The following is a 26,879-nucleotide window of genomic DNA, read 5'->3' as shown; positions in this document are numbered from 1 at the left end:
CTCCGTGACCATCACAAGTTAGCTAATTCTACATTCCTAGAAGCCCGTTTAGGATCGATGCAAGATCACGTACCTGGTACCTGGAGATCCGGGAGACTGAAAATCTGCATCAACTAACGACTTGGAAGGATACAGTTGTCCCAAGTAAGAAATGGGGTTAATGAAACCTCGTTATTCTGACTGACTGGTCCTCAAAATCATCCTCCAAAATGTTTTTTCAAGAAAACGCTACACATAAAAAAAAACAAGATCTTTGCATCTCTTCCTGTGTGTAGATGTATGACAGTGTGGAGACTGATTGTTGATAAATAATTGTACTGTGACTGTCTACAGACTGTGTGGAGTTCTCTGGCTGTGTCTTGATACCTAATTGTGTGGAGTAGATGACTGTATGTTTGGGGACCAATGACTGCGAGACGTGTATCTAGCGTGTGTAGATCCCTGTCTGTGTGTATATTACTGAGCGTGTTGAGATCGTTGATTGGAGATTACTGACTTTGTACACCACTGATAAAGGTCTGTCACCGATATGCAAAGCTCCTATTGTGCGGATCCTGTGCCTGTGTGTATATCTGTGAAGGTGTGGAGATTTCTGACTGTGTCGATATCAGTAACTGTGTGTAGATCTCTGTCTGTTAGGAGATCTTTGGTGAAGTTGAGAGCCCAGATGCGTCTCTTAGCGTCACTATTTTTCTGTACAAGTGAATATATATTTAACAGTGTTTTTTTTAATATTGTGGAGCTCGACCCGACTGTGCGTACCCAGTGGTAAGATCTGGGAAAGTAGCTCTCCGAGTGAGTGTTTACTGAGTATTTACCGTATCCGCCTCAGGTTCATCAACACATCTGAGTCAATACACAGGGTTTAATACTCACCTGTGAAGAGACAAGATACCTTTATTACACATAGCGAATGGGCACGTAGGTAACACTATACATCTGTATTCTGCAACGTATTCTGTACAATAAGGGCCCCGCTCGGCATCAAGGGGCTAAATCAAGGACTGGTCGGCTCGGAGTCAGTATACTGTGTCTGAATGGGGTATTCATGTTAAACTGTTATGGTATCTCAGTGGGCTAGCACTATAAATCGGCATCAGTCCGGACTAGTACAAGCAGCCACACACATACATACACATGTGCAAAAAATTTGGACGCGACGTTAAACCCCATTTCACCTCACCTCACCACTCTTTGTAAGAAAAACGGTATCTAACGGGTCCTCTTTTAGTAGTCTATATATATGAATTAGAAAGCTATTCTCTTCACAGTAACTGTTGTGAGTCACAGAGATACTAGGATATCAATACATCGACAGGTCCTGGGATCACCATGACTGACAACGTAGCTTTATGTAGCTCAATAGGACGCTACCTAGACCCCAGGAGACCATGGCTGACCCAGCTTAGTGCCCTGGCGACGCAAGCAAAGGAGGGAGCATCCGCCATCCTGAAAAGTGATGCCCGGTCTGGCACGATGAAGTCGAAAAATTACTTCACCATAAGAGATGAAGGAGAGATGTGTGATACTCGTAAGTATGTTAACGATAAAGTTAACGATACTTGCATTTAGACCATACTAAGTGTAGATCTATGACTTTGAGTAGATAATTGTCAGTATGATGATAACTGACTATACACAGATCTATGACTGTATACATCACTGACTATGTGAAGATCCTTGACAGTTTATAGATCGATGTATAGGTGGAGATCTCTGACAGTTTGTGGATCTCTGTGTGGAAATCGCTGTCTGTCTAAAAAGATCAGACTGTAGATCTGGGAATTAACTGTACCTCCCGACGGTGCAATATAACTCATTGCGCAGTATATGACTGATAGGTAAATAAAATCAGATTATAATACTGTAGCTGGGCGTGGAGTCATCCCACAGATGACATCCTTATCGTGCAAGCCTCGTTATAATTAATCTCTTTACATCCCCATCAACAGAAGGCACGACTCGGGCCGCATTGTAGGTAACTGAGACTTATTGTGCTCAAATTTAATATTTGAACGCCAATGTAGCAGCCATAACATTTCCGAGTCCTGTGATTAGATTCGAACCACGGACCTTCCGATCCAAGGTCGGACGCCATGTGCACATGACCAAAGAGGTTAACCCTGTCAGCAAGATGACAAGGTAAGGTTGTCATCTGTGGGATGACTCCACGCCCTGCTTCCTAACCATGACAGTCGTGTGTTGTACAGATACTAAATCATTTATATCAATACAGGTGCTGGGATGCCCAGGTCGGACAACGTAGCTATGAGCAGGTCCACGCTGGTCCAAGTCAGATCTGTGGCGATGCCTGCAAAGGAAGAGGGTACACACTGTCAGTATGGCTCACGGGAGTCGGAAGATGACTTCATAGTGATAGATATAGGCGACCAAATTGAGAATCGTAAGTACATCAACATATGATATAAAACGCCAACGCCAGAGAATAATCAGTGACAAATATCTTTCTTAACAGATTCCATAGGGCGTAAACGACAGATGATGGGCCTCTTATGACGAGTTGCTCTAATCTTCCTCGTTTCACCTCGTATTCTGTTTCATGTAATGACTACAAAGTGAGGTCCAGGCAATATTATCTTACAGCAACATGATACACTGGTATCGATAACCAGATCAGATTTAATATACTTTGTCCAACATTTAACATCCCCAAAAGTCACTTTATTGACCTCACTCACTATAATAAATTAATTAATAATCACGATATTTCGTATTTCTATTTCGTGTTGCGAGGACTATTGTGAGTTTTATAAAGTTCGAGCGCTGTCACTATGTCTTTTAGGCCTAGAAAAATAATAATTCAATTTCAAAACGTTAGTTTAAAAACTAACCCGGTATAATACTTCATGTGAACTGTACTAAATTTAATATTTTCTCTCGACCAATCATATGACAAATACTAACATTTCAAACTAACGTACTAATCTATTGTGTTGCAATCAAAGAATGTGAAAGCCTTAAATACTATTTCAGAGCAACCTTTAACTGTCGAAAGGGCTTCGATAAACACATCAATGTGCATAGATTCAATACAGCCGCTAACATCATCTGTAGAAGCTCAGGACAAGAGAAACGACACAGGACAAAGCAGTCATCCAATACCTCTTTCACCAATACAACAGCTATTTCTCCAAGATAGAGACACAGCCAGGCAAACTCTGTGTAATCAACTGGAAACGAAAGGGTTCAAGGCAACATTTCGATTTCAACAACGTGAGGTTGACATTGAGGTTGAGTCCAAGGAAGCAAAGAAACAAGTAGAAGCTCTGGATGTCATCACCAGCTCGGTCGTAGAGATGGAACTCACCTTCAGCAGTGATGAACTGGAACAGATGGCTCATGTGGCTGATATCGAGCAGGTTCTTGTGCCGCTGTTGTCGATGGACCAGGACGTGCTTGCCGTCATTGATAAGACCAACGGAGGTATGAAGCTTGTTGGCATGGCAGACACTATTAATGTGCTGAAGGAAACCCTTAATAAGTTACGAGAACTTCCGGACTGCAGACACAAGAAGAACCAAGAAAAACAAGGATCACCAAAGACATCTACATCAATATTAAGATGGCCACGAGAAACATCTCAAGAACAGGCTTCACTCTACCGAAGTAGCAATCTGTTGGAGAGTCGAACAGTGAAAAGTCGACGTAGAGCACAATCTGCGGTTCCTAATACACAAGGTCAGTCCTGTCAATGAAGATGCTGACATAAACTTTACAGCAAATTTGTTGTGTCAAACATGCCCTCATTGCATACCACCAACAACAATACGAAAACTAATTTGTAGATGTATTTAGACAGGCTTCCGATAATCGAACCTTTGACCCGTTTCCTTAGAGTCGCTGGTGGATATCCAGGCAAAAGTGAGTTATCACTTTGAACAGGATAATTTAAGTACCATCACTGCAGGTCTGTTTAATGTGAGAGACAAGTCCAAAGTAACTCAGGTCGTAGCTAGACCTTTACCACTTGAAATTACAGCGACAAAACCCTTTCCATATCCAATAGAAATCTCTACATGAAGCAAAGTTGATGGTACAATTCCGACTTTATCATGAGCCTGTGTTGATGAATCACTATCAAATAGTAATGATACAGGGTGTTTGCGAAAAAGGGAGCGTATCCCGCCTGAGAATAAATAGGGATATATGGTACAAGTCAAAATATAGAATTGTATTAGACATAATTTTTGTCACTGATGCGTGAAATTTGGAAATGTCCTCCCCATGTCTACCATAAAACTTTTTGAAAGCTTCAATGAGGCCTTGAATGTTGTAACCTTGATCAAACAACTTCTGAGCAAGAGTCGTATCACGCTCTTGGAATTCTTGGTAGAAAGAGCATGCTCGAGTGTATCTCAAAAGTTGTTAAATGTAAACACCAAAGGCTGGAGCTCCTCTAATATTGCTCGAGATGAAGAAGAGTTGACTATTGGAAAGTTGAAGTCATCCCTCTTGTCATACAGTCTTGTGGGGAGTCTTTTATCACTCGGAAACGAAGCCAAACAAGATCAAGCCGAACATGGACGATGTAATTTGTCCAAGACGACCTAGATTATTTATTTGGAGTATTTTTATAGAAGCTGATTTTCTATCTATCTCTATAGATGTACCTAAAGGTGTTTATTCCGATTTTATGTACAACAATGGAACAGTCTCACATACTGCCACCTCCTGCTGAGGGAAAAGACCCGAAGTCATCACTTTGTAATTCTGCGTTCAAAGTGTCGTCGAAGTGCACTGGTCGCGACCTTTAGTTTGCTTTTGTCTGCTGTTTGTGATTAGTATACATATGTGTGTTAAATATTAATATTTATTTGCCTTTAATAATTCGGAACGACATATTATTCATAAGGTATTATAGCTAAAATAGTTTTGTTTATATATAAATGTATTGCGTTTATTTATTACATTATCATAACGATATTAAATATCTAATGTACAAATTATATAGAATAGGCATCCGTTCGTGTATGTTGCCAGACGATCGTTCGTGTGGGTTTCCAGAAGATCAAGATGTTAAAGTGACCATTGTCTTCAACAGGATAGAAAAACAAAACGTAAGTAGCTGTGTTTTTACCTTGGAAAATAATGTTTGGTACAGCCAAATTAATATGCTGTTCCCATTGTCTGTGTGTGCGTGCATGCGTGTGTACGTGCGTGCGTGTGTGTATCCGTGCAATTCAATGAGATACGATGACATGCCTCAACCAAGTCAGCGAGTCTAAACACCCGATCCCGTTGGTCGCCTCGTATGAAGATCAACGATACCCGAAATTTCACGGGTGTATGTGAGTGGCAGAGGTGTGTATTTTGTCTAAGATTTGTCCAAAACAAATATACAAGTATTTTCTGCTTTTCCAGGCTGATGTGATAGTAAATACAACCAACAGACAACTAAACCTGAGTTCCGGGTTTGGTGTGTCCTACAGCCTGCTGAAGGCGGCTGGTTCCGATATACAGACATGCTTAAGACACACCTATCCCAACGGGATAGATCACGGTGATTTGGCGGTGGGTCGTTCTGGAAATCTTGACACTTGTAAAAAGATCTACCACGGATGTCTTCCATTCTATAAAGGGTTCAGGAAAACATCCACCCTTTCAAAGTGTTACGAGGTAATGAGTAAGAATAACAAGATATGTGACTCTTAATCATATAAAATGTCTCTTTTTCCCTGTTAACTTATAACATGTTTTGTACACTCCTATGGAGGTATAAAAGCATATATATGGAAATGCAAGTCAATTGTTCACCTACAAAAACAGACCTTCTAGCAAGAGTCGTAAACTGTTATATCATCGCATTTAATGTTTCATTTCAGTAGTTGGGAGCACGGGTCGACTGAGGCGCCCCAATTCGCTGTGCCGAGTTGCGTCACTTTAGCACGCCAGAAAGCTAAGGTCGGTTTGCCCCGATTATGTTTCTAGGTTTGTCACCACCGTGCAGTGGTACACGTCTACGACCTGCATCATTTCGGGCTTTCCTCCCACATTAAGATGACACGCAGTGAAATAACTGGAATACTGTGGAAAAGCAGCGTTAAACCCAACTCACAAACCGACTCATGCCTGTGTTCAATGTAGTGCTAGGGTATTTATCAAGAGTTCAGAGATATACATTATCTCATCGAACATATATAGGAATGTGACCTTTTGTTTATATGGAGTGTTTCCTCCGCAGTGTCTTGTGTCTCTGGTGTTCCGATGTCTCATCCAGGCCTGCAAGGATGGATTTCAGACAATCGCTCTGCCAGCATTCGGCACAGGAGCCCTACAGTATCCTACCAAGAACGTTGTACAGCTCATGTATTATGCCATTGATCTGTTCACCCAAGAAAACAGACAGAAATCGCTGAAGGAAATATTCATAGTTGCCTCCCTGGAGTCAAGGTTAGATGTCAAACAGGTACATAGAGCCTTAATATAATAGTTATTCTAAAGGTTCTTGATATCAGAGAATGTACATTTTTCACACATATACATACTCAACAAAATGTGTAGGTTTGTGGGAACACTGTGATGGCGTAAGTTCATAAGATACTGTGCTTGAAATTGCTTAATTGTTGTGACTTTATTCTTCACGTAGCTGTTTCTAGCTCATCGTATCACTCACAAGCTCAAGACAAGATGGCTGGAAGCACCCCCAGAAGGTGGGTAGCACACCAAAACTAGATCTTCTGTGTTAAAAGAGGACGCTGGTGGCTCAGTAGTCTAATAAGAGCGACCATACAGCTTCTTTATTCAAAATTCGATTGTACGATTCCGATCATGAGTTTGTGTTTATGTATCAATATCAAATAATGACACCAGGTGTTCGTGAAAAGGTTAGCGACCATTCTACCCAACCGGTGATACCCACACAAACACATGCAAAGGCAAATCAATCGTTCTTTTGACAAAAACACGGGAACGTATGGAATAAGTCAAAATAGGGAATTGCACGACACCATTTTTGTCACTGATGCGTCAGATGTTTGAAATGTCCTCCCATGTCCAACATAAATCTTTTTGAAAGCTTCACTGAGACCTTTCTGAGTCGTATGACGCTTTGCTCGATTGACCCTCAACATTTGTAAAATGTAGATATCAAAGGATGAAGCTGTAGGTATATTGCTCCGCCTTGCCCCTCTTGTCATACAGTCAAAGGTTTTATCACTCAGATCATTGTTATGCATAGATCTAAACAGACGAGGCGGTCTCACTTTTCTCTTTCATTTCTAGTTCAGGTGGATAAATTAGTGAAAGGCATTGGCTATTTGATGGTTATTGAACGATATCAGATCATGGATATATTGAAGCTTAAGTTAAACTTCTTGGCCACATTATCTTGTTTTGACTTTGCTAATCTGAGAAAATGTTCAGATTCATATACACAATGGACTATTTTAGCGAGAAGGGGGGCACAATTGATGACCAAGTTTAACGTAGATGTTATGAATGAAGTCCAGCTTTTCACATATTCTGTTCTCGGTAAACTTCCGAATGCATTTGCTTTCATTTTTAACAAACTGACCCGAAGATAGATGTGTATCTGTATCTGTGGCCACCACGTTTTGTAACAAAAGCCCCATGGATCAAGGAATGAAGTTTTTCTAAATTTTGTCATGTAGGATAGTTGTGTACAAAGTTGAAAAATCAAATGTTTTGACAGAAGTGAACCTGGTCTTTGAGAATACATGTAGAGCAGCCACACTTTGGATGACAGTTGGCTGGGACGGAATGGGTTTCCTCTTTATCAGTTTGTGTGCTCTTCTAATGACAAAAACCCACCCACTCCTTTGTCTCTGAAAGCAGTCACTAGCATAGGTTGTACGTGAGGTACCGCAATTCGCTGTGTAGAGTTGTATCAGTGTCCTCTGGACGTGGCTTCGAGTTTCAGCATTTCTCGTGGTATTATCCTTGGTTTGTCAGCGAAATATCACGTCACAGCATCCACCTTACATAACGCAAAGGCTATTTAACACCCTAGATTTGTCATTTGTTTACAATACGTGAAGATCCAGGTTAGAAAAGGTCTTCAGCAACCCATGCTTGTCGTAAGAGACGACGAACAGGATCGGGTGATCAGGATCGCTGACTTGGTTGATGCACGTCATCGTATCCCAATTGCGTCGATCGATGCTCATGAAATCAAAATCTGAAGTGTCTGGTCCAGACTCGATTATTTACGGACCGCCGTAATATAGCTGGAATATTGCTGAGTGCGGAGTTAAACAACAAATAAACAAATATTTTTTGTGCTTTTATGTCTGCCTGTGTAAGATCCTTGCTCACTTTCCAACTACCTCTTTGCTTTTCGTCACACATTAATCAACCCTGCTGTAATAAAACTGTCAGTGATACATTCATATAAATTTCACCTCTATTTTGCCCTTTGCACCAAATGGTATCTGCTTCGGCAGTTAATCGAGATGAATTATTCTCTGCTCTTGACAATTTGAATTTACTATCTTCAGACCGACATGGATTCTTTTACCACCTCTTTAGGCCGAGAACAGATAGCAGTTTACCTGTATTCTTGGAAAGGGGTATGACTTGTTGGATATTATAACGAATACTTTTCCACACTTATTTTGCTATTCTGTCACATTTGTATACATGTTTGCACTGTTGTTTAACAGTTTTGTTGTTTGCAATTGATTAACACATGTATCTACCTTTACACTACAATCCTTAATGCGGAGACCTCAAATACAACACATGCAGAATATAGTCACAAGAATTTAAATGTAGTTCCTTGTCTTCTCTGTACCAAGTATTGTAATCCCATGCGTTATATTTGTAAATACCATGAATGATTGTATTTGGTTGACTCAACATTACCTGCTTACATGGTGCTATACTTTAAGTTACATATTTGTGTTTGTGCCAAACAAAACATGACTTTTGTGTTTGTGTGAATATGAAAACACATAGGATTTCCCGTGGACCATTCTATTCCGATTGGTAATTCCGGGACATCCATTGTTAAGTATTTCAGTTTACAAATTCTTCGTCTTAATTTTGTTCTGCTCTCCATGTATAGCTTTCAACTTCCATGTCCAAATTGTATCATTCACCAAGAGACTGATCACAGCGCAGAGGGTTTCTGGACAAAATGAGTTCCCAGAAATAAAACGGGTTATGTAACTCTATTTTTTAATTGCATTTAGAGGTGCGGAGACCGGTCAAGACCAAGTGTGAGTTGAGAATCATGATTGCAGACACACTAGTCCAGATTATTAATGGGGGCATCAGGGAGGTCTGTGACGTCACACAGACTTCACTCCTGCTGTGGAGAGAGAGGGACCCACGGAGTATGTAACTTTGTTTTCTTTACATAATGAGCGTAACACACAAACTTCGCCTTGTTGTTGGACATGCTACCCTAAATTGGGGCTAAGGGTGAAGACAAACATAAAGAAACATGAAAGATAGCATATTAACTATAAAGAAAGGAAATACTGTAGTAAACTCCTATTGAATGTCCTTTGATTTACACATCAATAGAATTTTTCTAATGTGTTCACATCCTTCCCCAAAATTATGTCATTTACAGAGCTAACAAAATTACCCGACATGGCAACGTATTTCTAATTATAACTGTCATTCTCTTAAGAAATTAATTGTATTGGTTTATATTCAATTAGTAAACATTTCGGAATCGAGCATATGTCCCATGTTTTCCCTGAATCTTGGCAGTCACATTAGTGTCAAGTGTCAAGGGACAAAACATTTAGTAATATAATTGATTTCATTGGATTTATCAAAACGGACAAGATCGTGTTTGTTCGCTTGGATAGGTCTGAGGTCGAACCATGGATGGACCTCTGACAAAAGCACAAGCATGACGAAGTCAGTAATAAAAGGATCGGCCCACACCATCATGTCGCTTAAGACTGTGTTTGTGCCAAAGCGTGACATCCACTGACAATCTGTTGGACAGTCTCATTAAATTCATTGCTTATTTTACATTTCATATTTACATTTCAACACAAAATCACACATTGACAGGAAGAAGCAAACAGAAAGTCTTCTGTTCCACTTTTCAGGCCTGCGAGGTTGCTTTTCTCCCTAAGACTTTGCACATTAACTCGATGCAGTAGTCGTTCAGAGAGCTTTCCTTTGAAGAGCTGAGCCTTTGCCGATTATATATGGTTCTTTGCTTGGTTGACATTCATTACTGTCCCGTCTAGCAGTTCAGAACCATCAACAAAATCATCATTGACATTGAGATTATGTCCCACATCCTTGGCTCGTTTAGCAAAATGCCTTGTTTCAATCAAGTTCTGATGTACAGTCCTGATATACTTCACAAGAGGATCATCAGACAGAAAATAACTGCACATTCTGTCATGAAGAGCCTCCAAATTAATCAAACAAGCCCCTCCCATTATAATGGTGGCGGGATCTATGATATGGTCGTGTTTTTTCCAAAGTAGTAAACGTCATCACCTCTGCTCTTTCTACCACATTAAGCTGGCATGCATCGACATTCTGCACAAAGAAACGTTAAAGGAAACACACTGACTGTCTCTTATCTCCAGCAAGGACGAGCGGTGTGGTTGATCCTTCCACCAGTGTTCCCGGAAGAATCATCCGTGCCTACGGTGAGGACGACAGCGAGGACAACAACGAGGACAACAGCGAGGCCAAAGTGAGAGAGTCAATGCTGATAGGGCTACGTCTAGCTGCCGAGAAGGAGTGGTACCATGTGACCATACCACTGTCAGCTGAAGGTAACGTGATGTAATGTGTCTTGATCTGGAAGGCTACATTCAGACGCAAATTGTATTTCTTGAGGCAGTTTGAAAATATCTTCTGCTTTTATAAATGCTATTTTTTACCGTTTGTTATTTTTTACAGACGTTCTCTCACCTGATCAAATAACCGCCGCTATTGTTGCTGCCATAAAACGTCGTTCATGTGGTGTATATGTCCTGACACTCGCGGTTCCCGATACCAACATCTACATCGATGTAGCAACTCGGATAGCGAGATATGGAATAGTTCAGGAGCCTCCTGATGTGAGCAACGTTTCCCTCGTTGGTAAGTCCTCGCTGCTGAACAGTTCCCCAATCTCCACTGGCCATGTTTCGTATTGGCCACAATACCTCTACCCCACTTTATCTTTCATATCATCCGTCTGTTTCAGATTCCTTGTGGAAAGCAAAGTTCTCACGTCAACGCTCTGAGAGCCTTGGAGAAACGTGTACCACAGAGGTGGTCGTCACGTCAGATTCGGAGGAGACGAACACGAACGCCGCCAGGGACGTTGAGCGAGAGCTGTATGTGGAGCTGGATGTTGTGTAGTTCTTGGCCAAACCACTTTCTTTTAATTGAGCTACAACGAGTACATATCAATTGAAAGGGCACACAAAAAGGTTAAATTTTTGATATGTATTACGCCTTCAGCTTTGTCACAATATCAAACACAGGTATTTTTTTATATATGGCCATCAGCAGATGGGAAATGTAGGCCAGTTTGAAATCCAACATGGACTCCACAAACGATCGTGGAAAGAAGACAACATCAGTGTTCGTATTCAGTGACATATGTTGATGATTTTAAACCTTTCTGCGAAGCTTCTTCCATTTCTTCCATTAGCCAATACACTGGTAACCTGTCTGTCCCCAAACACTCATGTCTCCTGTCATTTCTGACAATGAGTGAGTTAAAATAAAACGACGTATCGGCACTATTTCAGCCATATAGTGACTTGTGACAATAAATACATTTACAATATATATCTCAGAACTAATGCTCAGATTGCATATTACCTTAAACTATTTTGGAATGGTCCATCCTTTTCATGATATAATTACTTGTGATTTTTTAAGAACATTAACGAAGGTAGTCACTGAAGAAGACTCATAGTGACTCTTGCAGCACCTTCATTTAAGGCATGTTCAGCCATATAGAGTCACTGAGGAAATTACGCGTTGAAAGACTGACAAAAATCTGACTTTATGTGCCAATGTGTGATGCGAACGCATGTTCCCCTCTCACCAGTAAGCATTAAAACATTGTAGTATTGTTTTCCTTATGCCTTGGTAAGTTTTAATACCATATGATAAGGAATATTATGAATAACAACTTCTTTATCATTATCAGGTGGTGAAGGGGCCAGGAGTAGCCCTAAAACGTTGTGTATAATAATATCATAAAGCTTGTTATATATAATGCCATGTCATATTTATATGTTCATCATAACTCTCATCTGTACTTAGTTAGGTCATGTCCGATTTAACAAATTTTCTGTGCTTCCAGTAACTGAATGCATTCAACTAATGAGTACACATACAGTTTTAAAATTCAGTTTAATATAGTGAGTTGTTAGTTTTACGCCTCTTTAACGATGAGTGGGTGAGTGAGTAAGGTTTTATGCCGATGTTTACTCATATCAGAGACGCCAGCTATATTCAGCGCAGTACTCACTATGTAGTCGGTTATGACGCTGTAGGCAAAGACTATCGTCTCTCCGCCATTGCTGTAGTGGAACACATCTGTATTCACCGGTGTTTACTGCCTCCAGTCAACACTCACATGTGGGGCAGGATACGCTGACGTTTTCGCAAGCACTTGGTATCATCATCACTAATTCATGAACATATGCATATAATGTTGCCGGAATCTTACAAATGTCTACGAGAAAAGGTTTTGTTCCTTTTACTGATACACAATTGTGCTTAGGTAGGTTGTGCGAGAGTTATTCATGATTGTAGTAATACCGTTTGACAGCTTCCTACACACTGTTTCAGTATTAAAAGCGCCTTCAACCAATGCCCTCTAAAAATAGCTACTTTAGGACTTCAAACATGCTCGTGTAATTTATTCTAGTAAGTCATTTAATTATGGTGAACAGACAAAAAAACACAATATTTCTTTAGGAAAAACAGAATGATGTTTCAGGCCACACTTTCATGTTGTTTTGTTCGAGCTTCATCGTCCTTCGTGTGTTCCAGTGACAGAGTCATATGATATAATGAAAGCGTTATTAATGTCGGAATGCCTATTGAATCTGTGTTGATCAAACTTTCCATAACCATTGACGTTTACAAGATAATGAGACTGTTCATGCTGTACAGAGATGTAAGGTCAATCCACAGATAACGTTATAGCGGAGGAGGAAGCTTGCCTACATGTCTACATGCTGCATATAGTTTCCCCACCATATCGCAAACACTGTCCTCGTTGGTGGATAGTATACTACTAAAACAGAAACGCATAGCTGAATCCAATGACAGTTTAATATAAAGAGCTGCTCATTTGGTTACCATGATATAGCAAAGTGTTATTGTCAGTGTTTGAATAACTCATTAAACAATGATCAATTTTACCGGGGTACAAAGATCAAGGACATATCACTTCAATATCGTGTATGATCACCACTGGAATTAATTACATCGAGACAACACGTTTCCGCATGAACTGCCTGGGGATGTTATTGCACTCTCGTTGCAAGGCCAAAACAAGTCCTGAAATGCCTGAAGCTCAGGGATACGTCGTCGTTACATGTCTATCAAGTTCGAATCAAACATGTTGAGTTGGGTTCCGATTGGGTGATCATGGATGGCCACTAAAGAACTGGAATCGAGTGAGGTCGGGCAATGCTATGTTGGAAAACTTTGTTATCTTTATTCATGAATGGAATGACGTGGATCCGAATGGTCTTGGTACAGTAAATAACAGATTTTAAGTTGCCTGGGAGGTGCACAAGGGATGTCCTTCCAGTGTAAGGAATGAACGCCCACTCCACAACACTGCCACCACAAAATATGTCCACTCGTTGAATGCAGTGCGACGCTAAACGTTCAGGGCAGGACAGGGCAGGGCAGGGTGGGGCAGGGTGGGGCAGGACGGGGCAGGGCAGGGCAGGGCAGGGCAGGGCAGGGCAAACACCTATTGTTAGACCAGTTTGGGCTAATAACATGGTTGTCAAGGTAATGACTTCAACTCTAACGTAAAGACCTCTGGCTGTCTACTTTACAGATCACGGGGTGTTGAAAACTGGACACCCACTGCACTGAACCAGACATTTAGCCCAGCCCGGGCCATCTCGTCAACACTTTAATCACAACACTCATATCAGAGACTGATGACCAATGTAGGTGTTTGTCAGTTATTGGTTTTATCAAGATAACACAACATCGTATCACTCCATGTCCAGGATATTCACGACTGGTCCATTTTCTATACATTTGGTCATATGCGCCGCGCTGAATCAGATACAACTGGCGATGTAGGGGCATCTGGGTTCTCAACACTGGATTCCTTGATGCTCTTTTGCACTACAGCGTGAGATCACGGTCACATATTGTAAGTACATTACAGTGGGTACACCACCACACATTGATCACTGCACCTGCCTCAAGTTTGTGCAATTTCTATAGGTCACAGTCCCCTGCATTTTTACTGACGTGTGACAGCGAAACAATTTGTTCAACTGACTCACGTTTTTGTGGATCTACCCCCATGACATCATGTAATGCCCACAGCAAAAGATTCCACTGATTCTGTGTGTGAGACTCAACCCTCGTACATGTCAACATTCATACAGCATGGTATGTTCAAGCTTGAACAACTCGTTTCTCACTTTCTCGCCAGAGACCTCGAACCAATCGGTGTATTCATGTCATATGTCCCTTCTCATGTGTACGTTAATCATGTTGGATCGTGTACCAAATGTCCGCCTTGTTGTGAGGTACACCGATTTCAACAATATTTCAGTTATATCACGGCGTGTCAGCTTGAAGTGATGTAGTTCTTGGATGTTTTCCAGTTTGCTGAAACTATGGGATTCGAACCCACGATCACGTAAAACTGTGGTGTCTCAGACAAAATTCCCCGAAATATTCTTCACGATACTTCATCTGCTTTTAATTTAAATGCAGAGATTTAGATGTCCACGTAAACATTTAGACTTTCCTAACGAGGTTTAAAAAGTGAAAAAAGTTCAATCTCTTCATGTATTTTGATGACAGAATAAAAACTTTGTCGAACGCTTTGGCTTAATAAAATGTTTTTAAATTGGAGGCGAAAAGTTATTTTAATTCAGTTTTAGTACACTTTAGATGTGTAGAATCATATTGACGAACAAATAATCAATTTGTTGATCTCTCAAAGTTAGTCGTTTCAAACGCACTGCTGTTTTACATCAACCAAAAGTAACGTATGTGTCATTGCAGTGTAGACTTTGGCTTTACACGATACGCATTGTTGTTAAGGTCGACAAAAATAGGCCACATGTTATCATCACTTGCATGTTCAGCGTGACGTGACCTACAACATGATATAAGCTCTGACTGAAAACAGCTCAGTGACTATTACGAGCGAGCTCGCAAGAAATTCTGCATTGCTAGGAACCCTTTCCTGATCGATACAGAATCATGTTCTTGGTATCTAGAGATCTGGGCGACTGGAAACCTACATCAACTGATGAATCGGAAAGGCTCAGTTATCTCAAATAAGAAATGGGGTTAATGAAACTTCTTTATTCTGGGAAATTGGTTCTCAAAATCGTCTCCAAAAATGACTTTCCAGAAAACACGACACCCTACATTAAAGAGAACATCTCAGAATATCTGCCTTTGTGTAGATCAGTGTCTGTGTGGAGACACCTGATTTAGTTAAGATTACTAATTGTGTAGAGACCTATGACCGGGAGACAGGTACTGATTGGTATATCACCTGAATATGTCAGTCCTTGCAGTTGCTTATGATCCATCACAGAACACACGAACAAATACGTTTTACTTTGAGTATACACCTTGTAGTTGCGCAAACGTCGTGGCATTATGACGGTGAAGAGCATCATTGATAAACAAAATATTACGTCGACGGGTGACGTTTGTGTATATAATTGCCATTATGAACATGATTTAGAATACGCATCTTATCGTTTCTTACAATCGATATAGGAAAAGGTTACGCACCTTGCTGTAATGTTGTATTCATTCGTCACCCTATATCAACATGGTCTTATGTCAATGTTGAATTTTGAGAAAGTGCAAAGAGTTGTAGAGACACTAATGATATCAGTGCATGGGCAGATCCTGGAATCCCTGTGTCGGACAACGCAGCTATGAGTGGCGCCGGGGGAAGCTACCAAGTCTCCAGGGGGCCCCTGCTAGCCCAACTCAGTGCCCTAGCGACGCGTGCAAAGGAATGGACATCCGCTATCCCCACCAAAGATGCCAAGTCTGGCCAGAAAAAGTCGAAAGAATATTTTTACATCAGAGGTGAAGGCAATATATGTGAGACTCGTATGTTAACAACATCTCGAATTGTATGTAGATCATAAAGTTAGAGTAAATCTAGACTATCCGTAGATAACTAACTGTGTGAAGACAGTTTGTTGATCTCTGTGTGCAGATTGCTGTCTGTGTAAAGTTCTCAGACTGTGTAGATCTGGGAATGTAATTTGTTGTACCTGCCGAAGATGTAATATATCTGACTTCGCTAATGGGGTATATGGCTGACATGTAAATATTATGACATTCGTGTGTTGTAGAGATACTAAATCATTTCTATCAATACAGGTGCTGGGATGCCCAGATCGGACAACATAGCTATGAGCAGGTCCACGCTGGTCCAAGTCAGTTCTCTGGCAATGCATTCAGAGGAAGAGGGTACACTCTGTCAGTATGACTCACTGAAGTCGGAAGATGACTTCATAACGATAGATAAAGGGGACAAGAATGAGAATGGTAAGTACATCAACATATAATATAAAACACCAACGGCAGAGAATAATCAGCCTCGATTATCTGCCGTAAAAGATTCCATTGTCACTATGTGTGTTTAGATTAGTAAATAAATAGTTCAATTTCAAACGATATTATCAAATGATAACCTGGTTTAACACTATCACTGTACGAAATTAACTATTTTCTCTCGACCTATGATATGACAAATACCAAGATCTCAAACATGAGTAGGCCATTATTTTGTTGTATTCAAAAACTGTGAAACATTATATATTTTTTCAGAGCAACCGTTAACAGTTGAAAGGGCTTCGATAAACACATCTATACGCATAGATTCAGTACAGCCGCTAACATCATCTGTAGAAGCTCAGGACAAGAGAAACGACACAGGACAAAGATCTTATCCAATACCCCTTTCGCCAATTCAACAGCTATTTCTCCAAGATGGAGACACAGCCAGACACACTCTGTGTAATAAACTGGAAACGAAAGGGTTTAAGGCAACATTTCGATTTCAACAACGAGAGGTTGACATTGAGTCCCGAGGAGTAAAGGGACACGGTAAAGCTCTGGATGTCATCGCCAGCTCGGTCTTAGAGATGGAACTCACCTTCAGCAGTGATGAACTGGAACAGATGGCTCAAGTGGCTGATATCCAGCAGGTTGTTGTTCCACAGTTGTCCATCGACCAGGACGTGCTTGCCGTCATTGATAAGACCAACAGAAGTTTGAAGCTTGTTGGCATGGCAGACACTATCAATGTGCTGAAGGAAACCCTTAATAATTTACGAGAAATGTTGGACACCAGTCACAAGAAGAACCAAGAAAAACAGAGATCACCAAGGATATCTACATCCATCCTTAGAGGTAATCGGCCACGAGAAACATCTGCTCAAAAACAGGCTTCCCTCTACCAAAGTATGACCAGCGTTCCAAAGGAAGAAAACCAAGCTCCAATTAGCCATCTGTTGGACAACGCGACATCAATCCAAAGAGATAAAAAAACACAGGGAACATTAACACAAGAACAGCCATCACTGCACCCAAACGTTGATGATGTTCTAAAGAAAGAAGAGTCAGCTACTCGTGATGCCATTGAAGTTGATGAAGCAACCCTTAGATATTTATGTTTACACAAACGGGATGAGGTCCAGAGAATAGAAAAGGAAGAAATGGTGACCATCCCTGACAGTGAATGTGGATACGAGGTCAAAGGTCACGCGGTTGCAGTTATGTGGGCTACTGTAAGACTGCGTGATCTCGTTGACAAAGTGAAATGCTCCACATTCAGTTTTGAGACTGGGGTCGATGTAAGGAAATTTGCTGAAACTGTTGTGACCGTTGGCAAAAAACATAACTGTCTTATTGGGTATAAGCCGAATGTAAAAACAGTGGACAGTCGACCTAGAGCACAATCTGCAGTTCCATTTACACAAGGTCAGTCCCATCAAATGAAGATATTGACATAATGTTTGCTGCAAATTGGTCGTTTCAAACATGTCATTATTGCAAAGCATCCAACGCTAACAATATGGAAATTAAATTGTACTTATATGTAAACAGGTAGGCATAAGACAAGCAATTAAACTTATGACCTATTTTCTTAGATTCTTGAAGCAGTTTGGTACGAGGGCTGGTCCAAAAGTTTTAACAATAACAAACAATCCAACACTTGTGAAAGTGTTTGTAATTGTATTTTTCAACATAATCTCCCTGCTTTTCAACTCACTTCTTATATTGATAGTGAAACTTTTCAATGGAAATCAGGAAGAATTGGTATTCCCGAATACAGTGGCCATAACTTTCTTCACTGATCTTGATGCTGGAGAAGTGGAATGGTGTTGCCATTCCAAGGCTAACAGTGACAATGCCATTTGTCTGAAGCCTCCAAGATGATGAATTTGGGGCATTCTTACAGAAGCAGATTTTATATCGATAAAAAGCTGTGAACTACGGGACAATGTATATTTTATGATTAACTCCTCAACAACAGCCTCACGCACTGCCACGTGGTAGGCCCACGTTTCATCACTCATTAGTAGTCTATTTTTTGACAAAATTCTCCTCAATTAGCTCTAAATTGTCTCTGGCAATGTCAGTTCCTTTTACAGAATTTAGAAACTGTTGCACCCCATGAGCAGATATCTTATTCCTCTGTAAATGTTCATGAATAATAGTCTCAATGGATCGATGGCTTTGACCTGTGTCTTCCTCAAGTTTAGCAATGGTAATGCGTCTATCTGACAGTATTTGACAGATAGAAGTTGAGGGACGTCCAGACCTCGAGTCATCATCAAGGCTTGTTCTCCGAGCTTTTTCTCTGAAGTAAAACACTTGACGACTGCTTGGTACTCATTCTTTTCCATTTCTGTGTCCATTTGGACCCATATCACATTCAACTGGCTGGATCGATACTCATTATATCAATCACTGGACTGTCTGGTCCAGACTCGATTATTTACAGACCGTCGTCATATAGCTGGAATATATCGGCGTAAAACGACAAACCAGATTAAATGCTATTGTTCAATACTTGAACACACTGCACTCTGTACACACGAATACAGTCTTAGTGATTATGTACTTTGCGTTCAAAACGTGGTCTTTTCGAAATGCATTGGCGGGTTATGCTTTTTCTGCAATTTGTGTGTACTACACACATAGGTATGTTTAATATTTTATGTTTGCAATTATGTGTACTACACACATAGGTATGTTTAATATTTTATGTTTGCAATTAATAATTCGAAACATTTTATTCTTTAGGTATTAAAACTAAAAATAGTTCTGTTAAAATTAAAATGCATTCCGTTTCTTTATTACTTACATCATTAGGATATTAAATATTCTATGTAAAAGTTATGATATATGAAATGTGAATCAGTTTATGTTTATGTGTATGTTTCCAGAAAATCAAGGACTTAAGGTGACCGTTGTCTTCAATAGGATAGAAAAACAAAACGTAAGTTGTTCAATAGAATGTTGATAACTTGAGTTTGATATGTTGTTCTCAGTATGAGTGTGTGTGCGTGCGTGCGTGCTTGCGTGTGTGCGTGTGTACGTGCATGCGTGCTTGCGTGTGTGCGTGTGTGCGTGCTTGCGTGTGTGCGTGTGTGCGTGCTTTTGTGTGTGCGTGTGTGCGTGCTTTTGTGTGTGCGTGCGTGCGTGCGTGCGTGCGTGCGTGCGTGTGTATTTATGTTTATCGAGCATCCAATAAGTCAGCGATTCTGAGCACCCCTGGGTTGCTTGTAACCTGGATCTTCACGACAGGGTGTGAGTGGGGGTAAGGCGGTTTACTTGTTGTAACCTAGATTTTCACGATATGGTGTGAGTGGGGGTAAGGCGGTTTACTTGTTGTAACCTGGATCTTCACGACAGGGTGTGAGTGGGGGTAAGGCGGTTTACTTGTTGTAACCGGGACCTTCACGACAGGGTGTGAGTGGGGGTAAGGCGGTTTACTTGTTGTAACCTGGATCTTCACGATAGGGTGTGAGTGGGGGTAAGGCGGTTTACTTGTTGTAACCTGGATCTTCACGATAGGGTGTGAGTGGGGGTAAGGCGGTTTACTTGTTGTAACCTGGATCTTCACGATAGGGTGTGAGTGGGGGTAAGGCGGTTTACTTGTTGTAACCTGGATCTTCACGATAGGGTGTGAGTGGGGGTAAGGCGGTTTACTTGTCGTAATATATATGATCATTTTCTGCTTTTCCAGGCTGATGTGATTGTAAATACAACCAACAGACAACTGAACCTGAGTTCCGGGTTTGGTGTGTCCTACAGCCTGCTGAAGGCGGCTGGTTCCGACATAGAGACATGCTTAAGACACACCTATCCTAACGGGATAGATCACGGTGATTTGGCGGTGGGTCGTTCTGGAAATCTTGAAACTTGTAAAAAGATCTACCACGGATGTCTTCCATTCTATAAAGGGTTCAAGGACACAGCACCCCCTTTAAAGTGTTACGAGGTAATGAGTTCGAAAAAGAAGTGATATCAGCCGTTTAAATGGCACATTATTTGAGATAAGTTTTAAAAACTTTCAAATTTTCGAATTAAGCTCAAGATGTACCTCATATGCTTAATATAGATCTTATACTTTTCAAAATTAAAAAGTTCAACTCATATTGATCAATCTGCAAACCGCTATAGTCAATATTCTCACAATTAAATAATATTTGTACGCTATGATAATAATAATTAAAACTGAAGACAGTTAATCTTTTCGATACTCATCTCTGAAATTTCTGCTTAATTCAGAGCCAATTGTATGATTCAGACTATATCATGTGTTTATGAATCACTATCAAAGAGTGATGATACAAGTTGTCCGCGGGGGCGGTCGGGTAGCCTCGTGGTTAAAGCGTTCGCTCGTCACGCCGAAGACCCGGGTTCGATTCCCGACATGGGTACAATGTGTGAAGCCCATTTCTGGTGTCCCCCGCCGTGATATTGCTGTAATATTGCTAAAAGCAGCGTAAAACCATACTCATTCACTCGCAAAAGGTTAGTGCAAGCTTCTGCCCCACCGCTTGCACCCGTCACAAACACAGGGAAAGCCAAGTAAATATTTCACCTGAAAATATGACACAAAAACGTTATGGTATAAACACAGTGATGACAGTCCTCACTTGGCATTGAATGATGCAAACTTTAAGCTAGAATCGTATAGTTTTTTATGATCAGATTTTTTTCTTTTGAGTAGTCTGGGGCACGGGTGGCGCTGTTGTCTAAGGCGCCGCACTTCGATGTGCACATTTGCGTCCCTTAGGCACACCAGGAACTTATGATCGTGGGTTCGTATCCCGATTCGACCCGATTATGTTTTTAGGTTTGTCAGCATCATACCCGTGCTCGTGGGTTTCACGGAAGTGGTAAACGTCAGAGACCTGCATCACTTCGGGCTTTCCTCCCACAATAAGCAGACACGCCGTGATATAACTGGAATACTGTTAAAACGGCGTTAAACCCAACTCACTCACTCACTCATTCGTGTAGTTTATGGGGTGTTCATTGTGATGCTTTTATCAAGAGTTATGAGATATCAATCATCTCGACGAACATAAATAAGAATGTTTTATTATTAAGACCGCTTTGTTTATATGGAGATTTTCCCCCACAGTTGCTGGTGTCTCTGGTGTTCCGATGTCTCATCCAGGCCTGCAAGGATGGATTTCAGACAATTGCTCTGCCAGCATTCGGCACAGGAGCCCTACAGTATCCTACAAAGAACGTTGTACAGCTCATGTATCATGCCATTGATCTGTTCACCCAAGACAATAGACAGAAATCGCTTAAGGAAATATTCATAGTTATCGGCCTTGAGTCAAGGCAAGATGTCAAGCAGGTATAGAGACCGTTAAACTATATTTATTAGTTATTGTGAAGGTTCTTGATATTTTTGTTTTGTTGTACAAGTTTGGTAGCGCAACTACGCAATTAGTTTCTTTGCTTGAACTTATTGAATTGTTGGTATATTATTCTTCTCGTAGCTGTTTCTCGCTCATCGTATCACTCACAAGCTCAAGACAACATGGCTGGACGCAACCCCAGAAGGTTGGTAGTACACCGAGACTTTCTGTGTTAAATGGGGGCATGGGTGGCCCAGCGGTCTAAGGCGCTTTAATTCGCAGTGGAGAACTGTACCAGAGTTTCAGATTTTCTGTGATTATGATCCTCGGTTTGTCAGTGAAATGTCACGTCACAGTGTGAAATGTCACGTCACAGTGTGAAAATGTCACGTTACACTGTGAAATGTCACGTCACGCTGTGAAAATGTCACGTCACACTGTGAAATGTCACGTCACTGTGTGAAAATGTCACGTCACAGTGTGAAAATGTCACGTCACAGCATACACGTCAGGTAAAGCTGTAGACTTGCCATTTGCGTGCTTTCATGTTGGCCTGGTAAGGATCATTGGTCCGTCAGCAACATTCTCACTCTCCGACGACCTGCACGCACCTTGGTTTTGGTCACACATTAATCAGCCATGCCGTAATGAAACTGACTAACTGTTCAAAGAAGCGTGAAATTATAAGTCAGGAGTTTTGTTTACGAGCATGTATACAATACGCAACAATCGCATGATACATGTCATAGTTTATATATTTCTTTTCGAGACAAAACATTAACTCGACAAAACAGAATAAAGAAATTGTCAGAAGACACCATTGATTATCAATGCAGTATGGGAGTCAAAAACAAAATGTTGCTCAATGCAATCAGATCTGAAAATCTACACTGCCCCTTTATTGAGTTACCACCGGTTATGGGGGCACGTAGGGCCCAGTCGTCAAAAGCGCCGCGATTCGCTGTGGAGAGTTGCGTCCCTTGGACACGCCATAAACCTATGATTGTGGGTTCGAATCCCGGTTCTCCCCGTTTATGTTTCTAGGTTTGTCAGCACCATACCCGTGATTGTGGGTTTCACCGAAGTAGTTAACGTCTGAGACCTGCATCACTTCGGGCCTTCCTCCCACATTAAGCTGACACGCCGTGATATAACTGGAATACTGTTAAAAGCGGCGTTAAACCCAACTCACTCACTCACTCACTCACTCACTCACTCAATCACTACCACCGGTTATTCCATCACACAAGTCTTTGCTTTTAGTCACTGGATTGGTACTTTTTTCAGACCGACGTGGATTCTTCTATAACCTCTTCAGGTCGAGAAGGAATAGCAATTTACCTGGCTTCTTGGAAAGAGGTATGACTATTTGATATTTTAAGGAAAACATTTCCACACTTATTCTGATAGGAGGATTTCAACCAATATCGTAAAATGTAACAACTCCTATTGGATCAGTCATGTATATGCGTGCAATGTTGTTACATCGATCAACAGATGCATCTACATTAATAATAAAATCTGCATCGCAATAACCTCATGTAAAACATGCACAACATATCGACATAAATATATACTAGTATATAGGTTCTTGTCTTTTTATGCTCTAAAGCATATAAAGTTTGAACCCCCATGGTGTTATTTGAAAATGATGGGGAATTGTTTCAAGTTAACTGAAAGTGACCTCAATTACATAGTGCAATATTTTAAGTTACATCTTTGTGTTTGTGCAAAACAGTAATATGACCTCTGTTGATTTGAATATGAAAACACATTCCACTTCTCTTCCGATTGGTAATTCCGGGACATCAAATTTTTTAATTGGATTTAGAGGTACGGAAACCTGTCGGGACCAAGTGCGAGTTGAGAGTCATGATCGCAGACACACTAGTCCAGATTATTAATGGGAACATCAGAGACGTGTCTAACGCCACGCAGACTGCGCTCTTGGTGCTGAGCGAGGACACAGGTAACTATGTTATCTTTACCATATTCAGAGTAACACAAAAACATCGCATTGATGTTAGTCATGTCACCCTTAATATGTTGTCCCACAGGTAAATACTAGAAACATTTGAGAATGCATAAATTCTGCAAAACCCGTGAAAGGAGATACTGTAGTAAATTTCACTTCCTTCTTGAATGTCTCATGTATTTATCCTTCAAGGGAATTTTACATTCCTAATGTGTTCCCCAAAACGAGAGCAACTTACATTTGTTTGTTTGTTTATTTTTTGTTAAACGCCGCACACAGCAACATTCCAGCTATATGACGACTGTCTGTAAATAATCTGGTCTGAACCAGACAATCCAGTAAATGACATCATGAACATCGATCCACGTAATTGGGATAGGAAGCAAATGACATTAAACGACATATTGATAATACGTTTAGCTAACTTTCTTTTTAAGAAATGTATTATCATACGTATATGTTTGAATAATGATATTTACACATAATTGTTCATGTATGTGAATTGTTACATTCTAATGGCATGGACTATTGGGAGTTATCAGTCACTGGTCTCTCTTTACTGAAAACACATCTTCAAAGGAAAGCGGCGTAAACTAAAAGGCCTTATGTTCTCGGCCATTGACTTCTTTTAACTTTGTTTTTGTTTACTTGTTTGTTGTTTAACACCTCACGCAGCAATATGCCAGCTATATGACGTCTGTCTGAAAATGATCAAGTCTGGATCAGAAAATCTAGTGATTATCATCATGAGCATCGATCAACACCGAATTGGGATTGATGACATGCATCAGCAAAGTTATCGAGCCTGATGACCTTGTCCGGCCAGTCGCCTCTCACGACAAGAATTGTTGATGAAGATCAATACGAACCCGGATCTTCATGGGTGATTTTAAGTAAAAGCCATGGCAGGTTACAATAAACAACAAACGAACGATTTACGAGCTGGGCATTGTTACATGTTCAGATTGTAAAAGAACGGAGCTTTGATAATTGAAACATGTTAAAGGAAGAATAATTATTAGAAAGTGAAATGTTTCTATCAGGCATTTAATCCCAGCAACAATAATTTTCAACCAGATCAACTCTTTATAAGGTGTGTAATAATGACTCGATACTTCAGTTCACACTTTAAGATTAGCGTAAAGAATAACGTTGACTGTGAATGTTTCGTTTTATCCGATTTCTTGTCATCCAAAGTTGATGATATTGTATTTAAAGTCATGACGCTGATATCCCTTGTTCGATATTCACTGAATTTCAGGACCGCCTCAGCTCTAATGGTAGAGCGTCCGCCCGGAGAGCGGAAGGCCCGAGGTTCGATCCTCAGCCGCGTCATACCAAAAGACGTTAAAAGATGGTACTTGTTGTTACCCTGTCTGGCGCTCGGCATTAAGGGGCTTAAATAAGAACTGGTCGGCTCGGAGTCAGTATACTGTGTCTGAGTGGGATATTCATGTTAAACTGCGGCATGGTACCTCAGTGTGCTAGCACTAAAAACGGCATCAGTCCGGCCTAGTACAAGCAGCCACACACATGAAATGATATACGACTGTCACGAGTAACACTACATTTCTTATTTCCAATTGTGCTCGTGTTTTCACCAAAGTTTTAAACGATCTGCCTCACGTCGACATTTATTTCAAGGCGGCGTCAAACCAAAATCGCTCACCTACTCTTATTTCAGAATCCTATTTACTGAAGACGAATTGTGATGTTGGAACTTCTACAACTGAGCCCGGACGAATCATTCGCATCTATGGCGACAGCGAGGCCGGTATGGCAGAGGCATTAGCGACAGGGCTACGTGTAGCTACCGAGAAGAAGTGGTACCATGTGGTCATACCACTACCACCTGAAGGTAACGCGGCACAACCTGTACACGTTAGATATATTGAGTTCCGATCCGTCAATATATCCTGTCCTCACTAAATATCCAGAATATTATAATTATATGACCGGACCCCAAATGTTTTTTTACCGTCTTATTATTATTCAGGCAGTAGCTCACCTGAGGAAACAGCCGCCGTCATTGTTGCTGCCATAAAACGTCATACCTGTGTCCTGACAATTGCTGTTCCCAATATGAAGTGCTACATCGATATAGCAACTCGGATAGCGAGACATGGACGAGTGCAGAAGCCCCCTGACGTTTTCCCCGTTGGTAAGTCCTTGTTGATCAACCGAGTTCCCATACTCCATTTGGTCACGATTCGTACTCCAATCACCATTCCAATCCTCTCCTTATCTATAGAAATCAGTAACTCAATCCCAATATATATTATATATCATCGAACTATTTCAGAAAGGTTCAACCGTCAACGCTCTGACAGCTTTGGAGCGACGCTTACCACAGCGTTGGATGTCGGCATGGTCGTCACGTCAGATTCGGAGGAGACGAACAGGAACGCCGCCAGGGACGTGGAGAAGGAGCTGCACGTGAAGCTGAATATTGTGTAGCTCTTGACCTGTAAGTCCCCATGGTACCTAGTATGGTGACCTACCTTAGGCTATTGGTGATCTATAGCCCATTTGTATTGTCTACTGTTGTGAATTGTTACGAATTTTATTATGATATACTAGTTTTAAAATCTACACCTGTGATAGTCTAGTGTTTTTACTGTCCTTTGTCGACAGATTTTAATGTCTATATTTATGTATTATTAACTTGATTTAGTCACGATATGGCTGAAATATTGCCGATGTGACCATAAATCCTAACTCACTCACTCATTTGACCTAAAAGCTTGTTTTCATTGTGATATAATAAGTGTTTTTCAATTGAAAGGTCACACAAAGATCTTTCATTTGATATGTATCACGCCTGTTGCTATGTGTCACAATATAAA

At 40.8% G+C, this 26,879-nt stretch overlaps 2 protein-coding genes across 3 annotated transcripts; both read left to right on the top strand.

The window, feature by feature from the left end:
• Positions 1–1,332: 1,332 nt before the first annotated feature.
• On the top strand, positions 1,333–12,049 carry LOC139453214 (uncharacterized). Its single transcript, XM_071234843.1, has 12 exons — positions 1,333–1,531; positions 2,237–2,404; positions 2,995–3,699; positions 5,002–5,078; positions 5,383–5,637; positions 6,203–6,427; positions 6,608–6,671; positions 8,478–8,549; positions 9,174–9,317; positions 10,548–10,739; positions 10,867–11,049; positions 11,156–12,049. The coding sequence occupies exons 1-12, from the start codon at positions 1,333–1,335 to the stop codon at positions 11,311–11,313; spliced, it is 2,442 nt and encodes an 813-aa protein (XP_071090944.1). The 3' UTR covers positions 11,314–12,049.
• Positions 12,050–14,240: 2,191 nt separating this feature from the next.
• On the top strand, positions 14,241–26,625 carry LOC139452967 (uncharacterized). 2 transcript variants are annotated; one of them, XM_071234593.1, is made up of 15 exons: positions 14,241–14,320; positions 16,054–16,257; positions 16,543–16,710; positions 16,993–17,117; positions 17,244–17,811; positions 18,073–18,147; positions 19,620–19,672; positions 20,423–20,677; positions 21,830–22,054; positions 22,200–22,263; positions 23,346–23,417; positions 23,890–24,027; positions 25,718–25,891; positions 26,030–26,204; positions 26,340–26,625. In XM_071234593.1, the coding sequence occupies exons 2-15, from the start codon at positions 16,086–16,088 to the stop codon at positions 26,488–26,490; spliced, it is 2,415 nt and encodes an 804-aa protein (XP_071090694.1). In that variant the 5' UTR covers positions 14,241–14,320; positions 16,054–16,085; the 3' UTR covers positions 26,491–26,625. The 2 variants fall into 2 exon arrangements, with proteins under 2 accessions (XP_071090694.1, XP_071090693.1); XM_071234592.1 differs by lacking the exons at positions 14,241–14,320; positions 16,054–16,257; positions 16,543–16,710; positions 16,993–17,117 and having other exon boundaries at positions 17,340–18,147; positions 26,030–26,194; positions 26,336–26,625.
• Positions 26,626–26,879: the final 254 nt, after the last annotated feature.

Source organism: Haliotis cracherodii, unplaced genomic scaffold (genome assembly GCF_022045235.1).
Source record: "Haliotis cracherodii isolate W230 unplaced genomic scaffold, xgHalCrac1.p SCAF_9, whole genome shotgun sequence".
Classification (NCBI taxonomy): Eukaryota; Metazoa; Mollusca; class Gastropoda; order Lepetellida; family Haliotidae; genus Haliotis; species Haliotis cracherodii.
The sequence above is the reverse complement of the archived record's forward strand: the minus strand, read 5'-3'. Positions and strand labels throughout refer to the sequence as shown.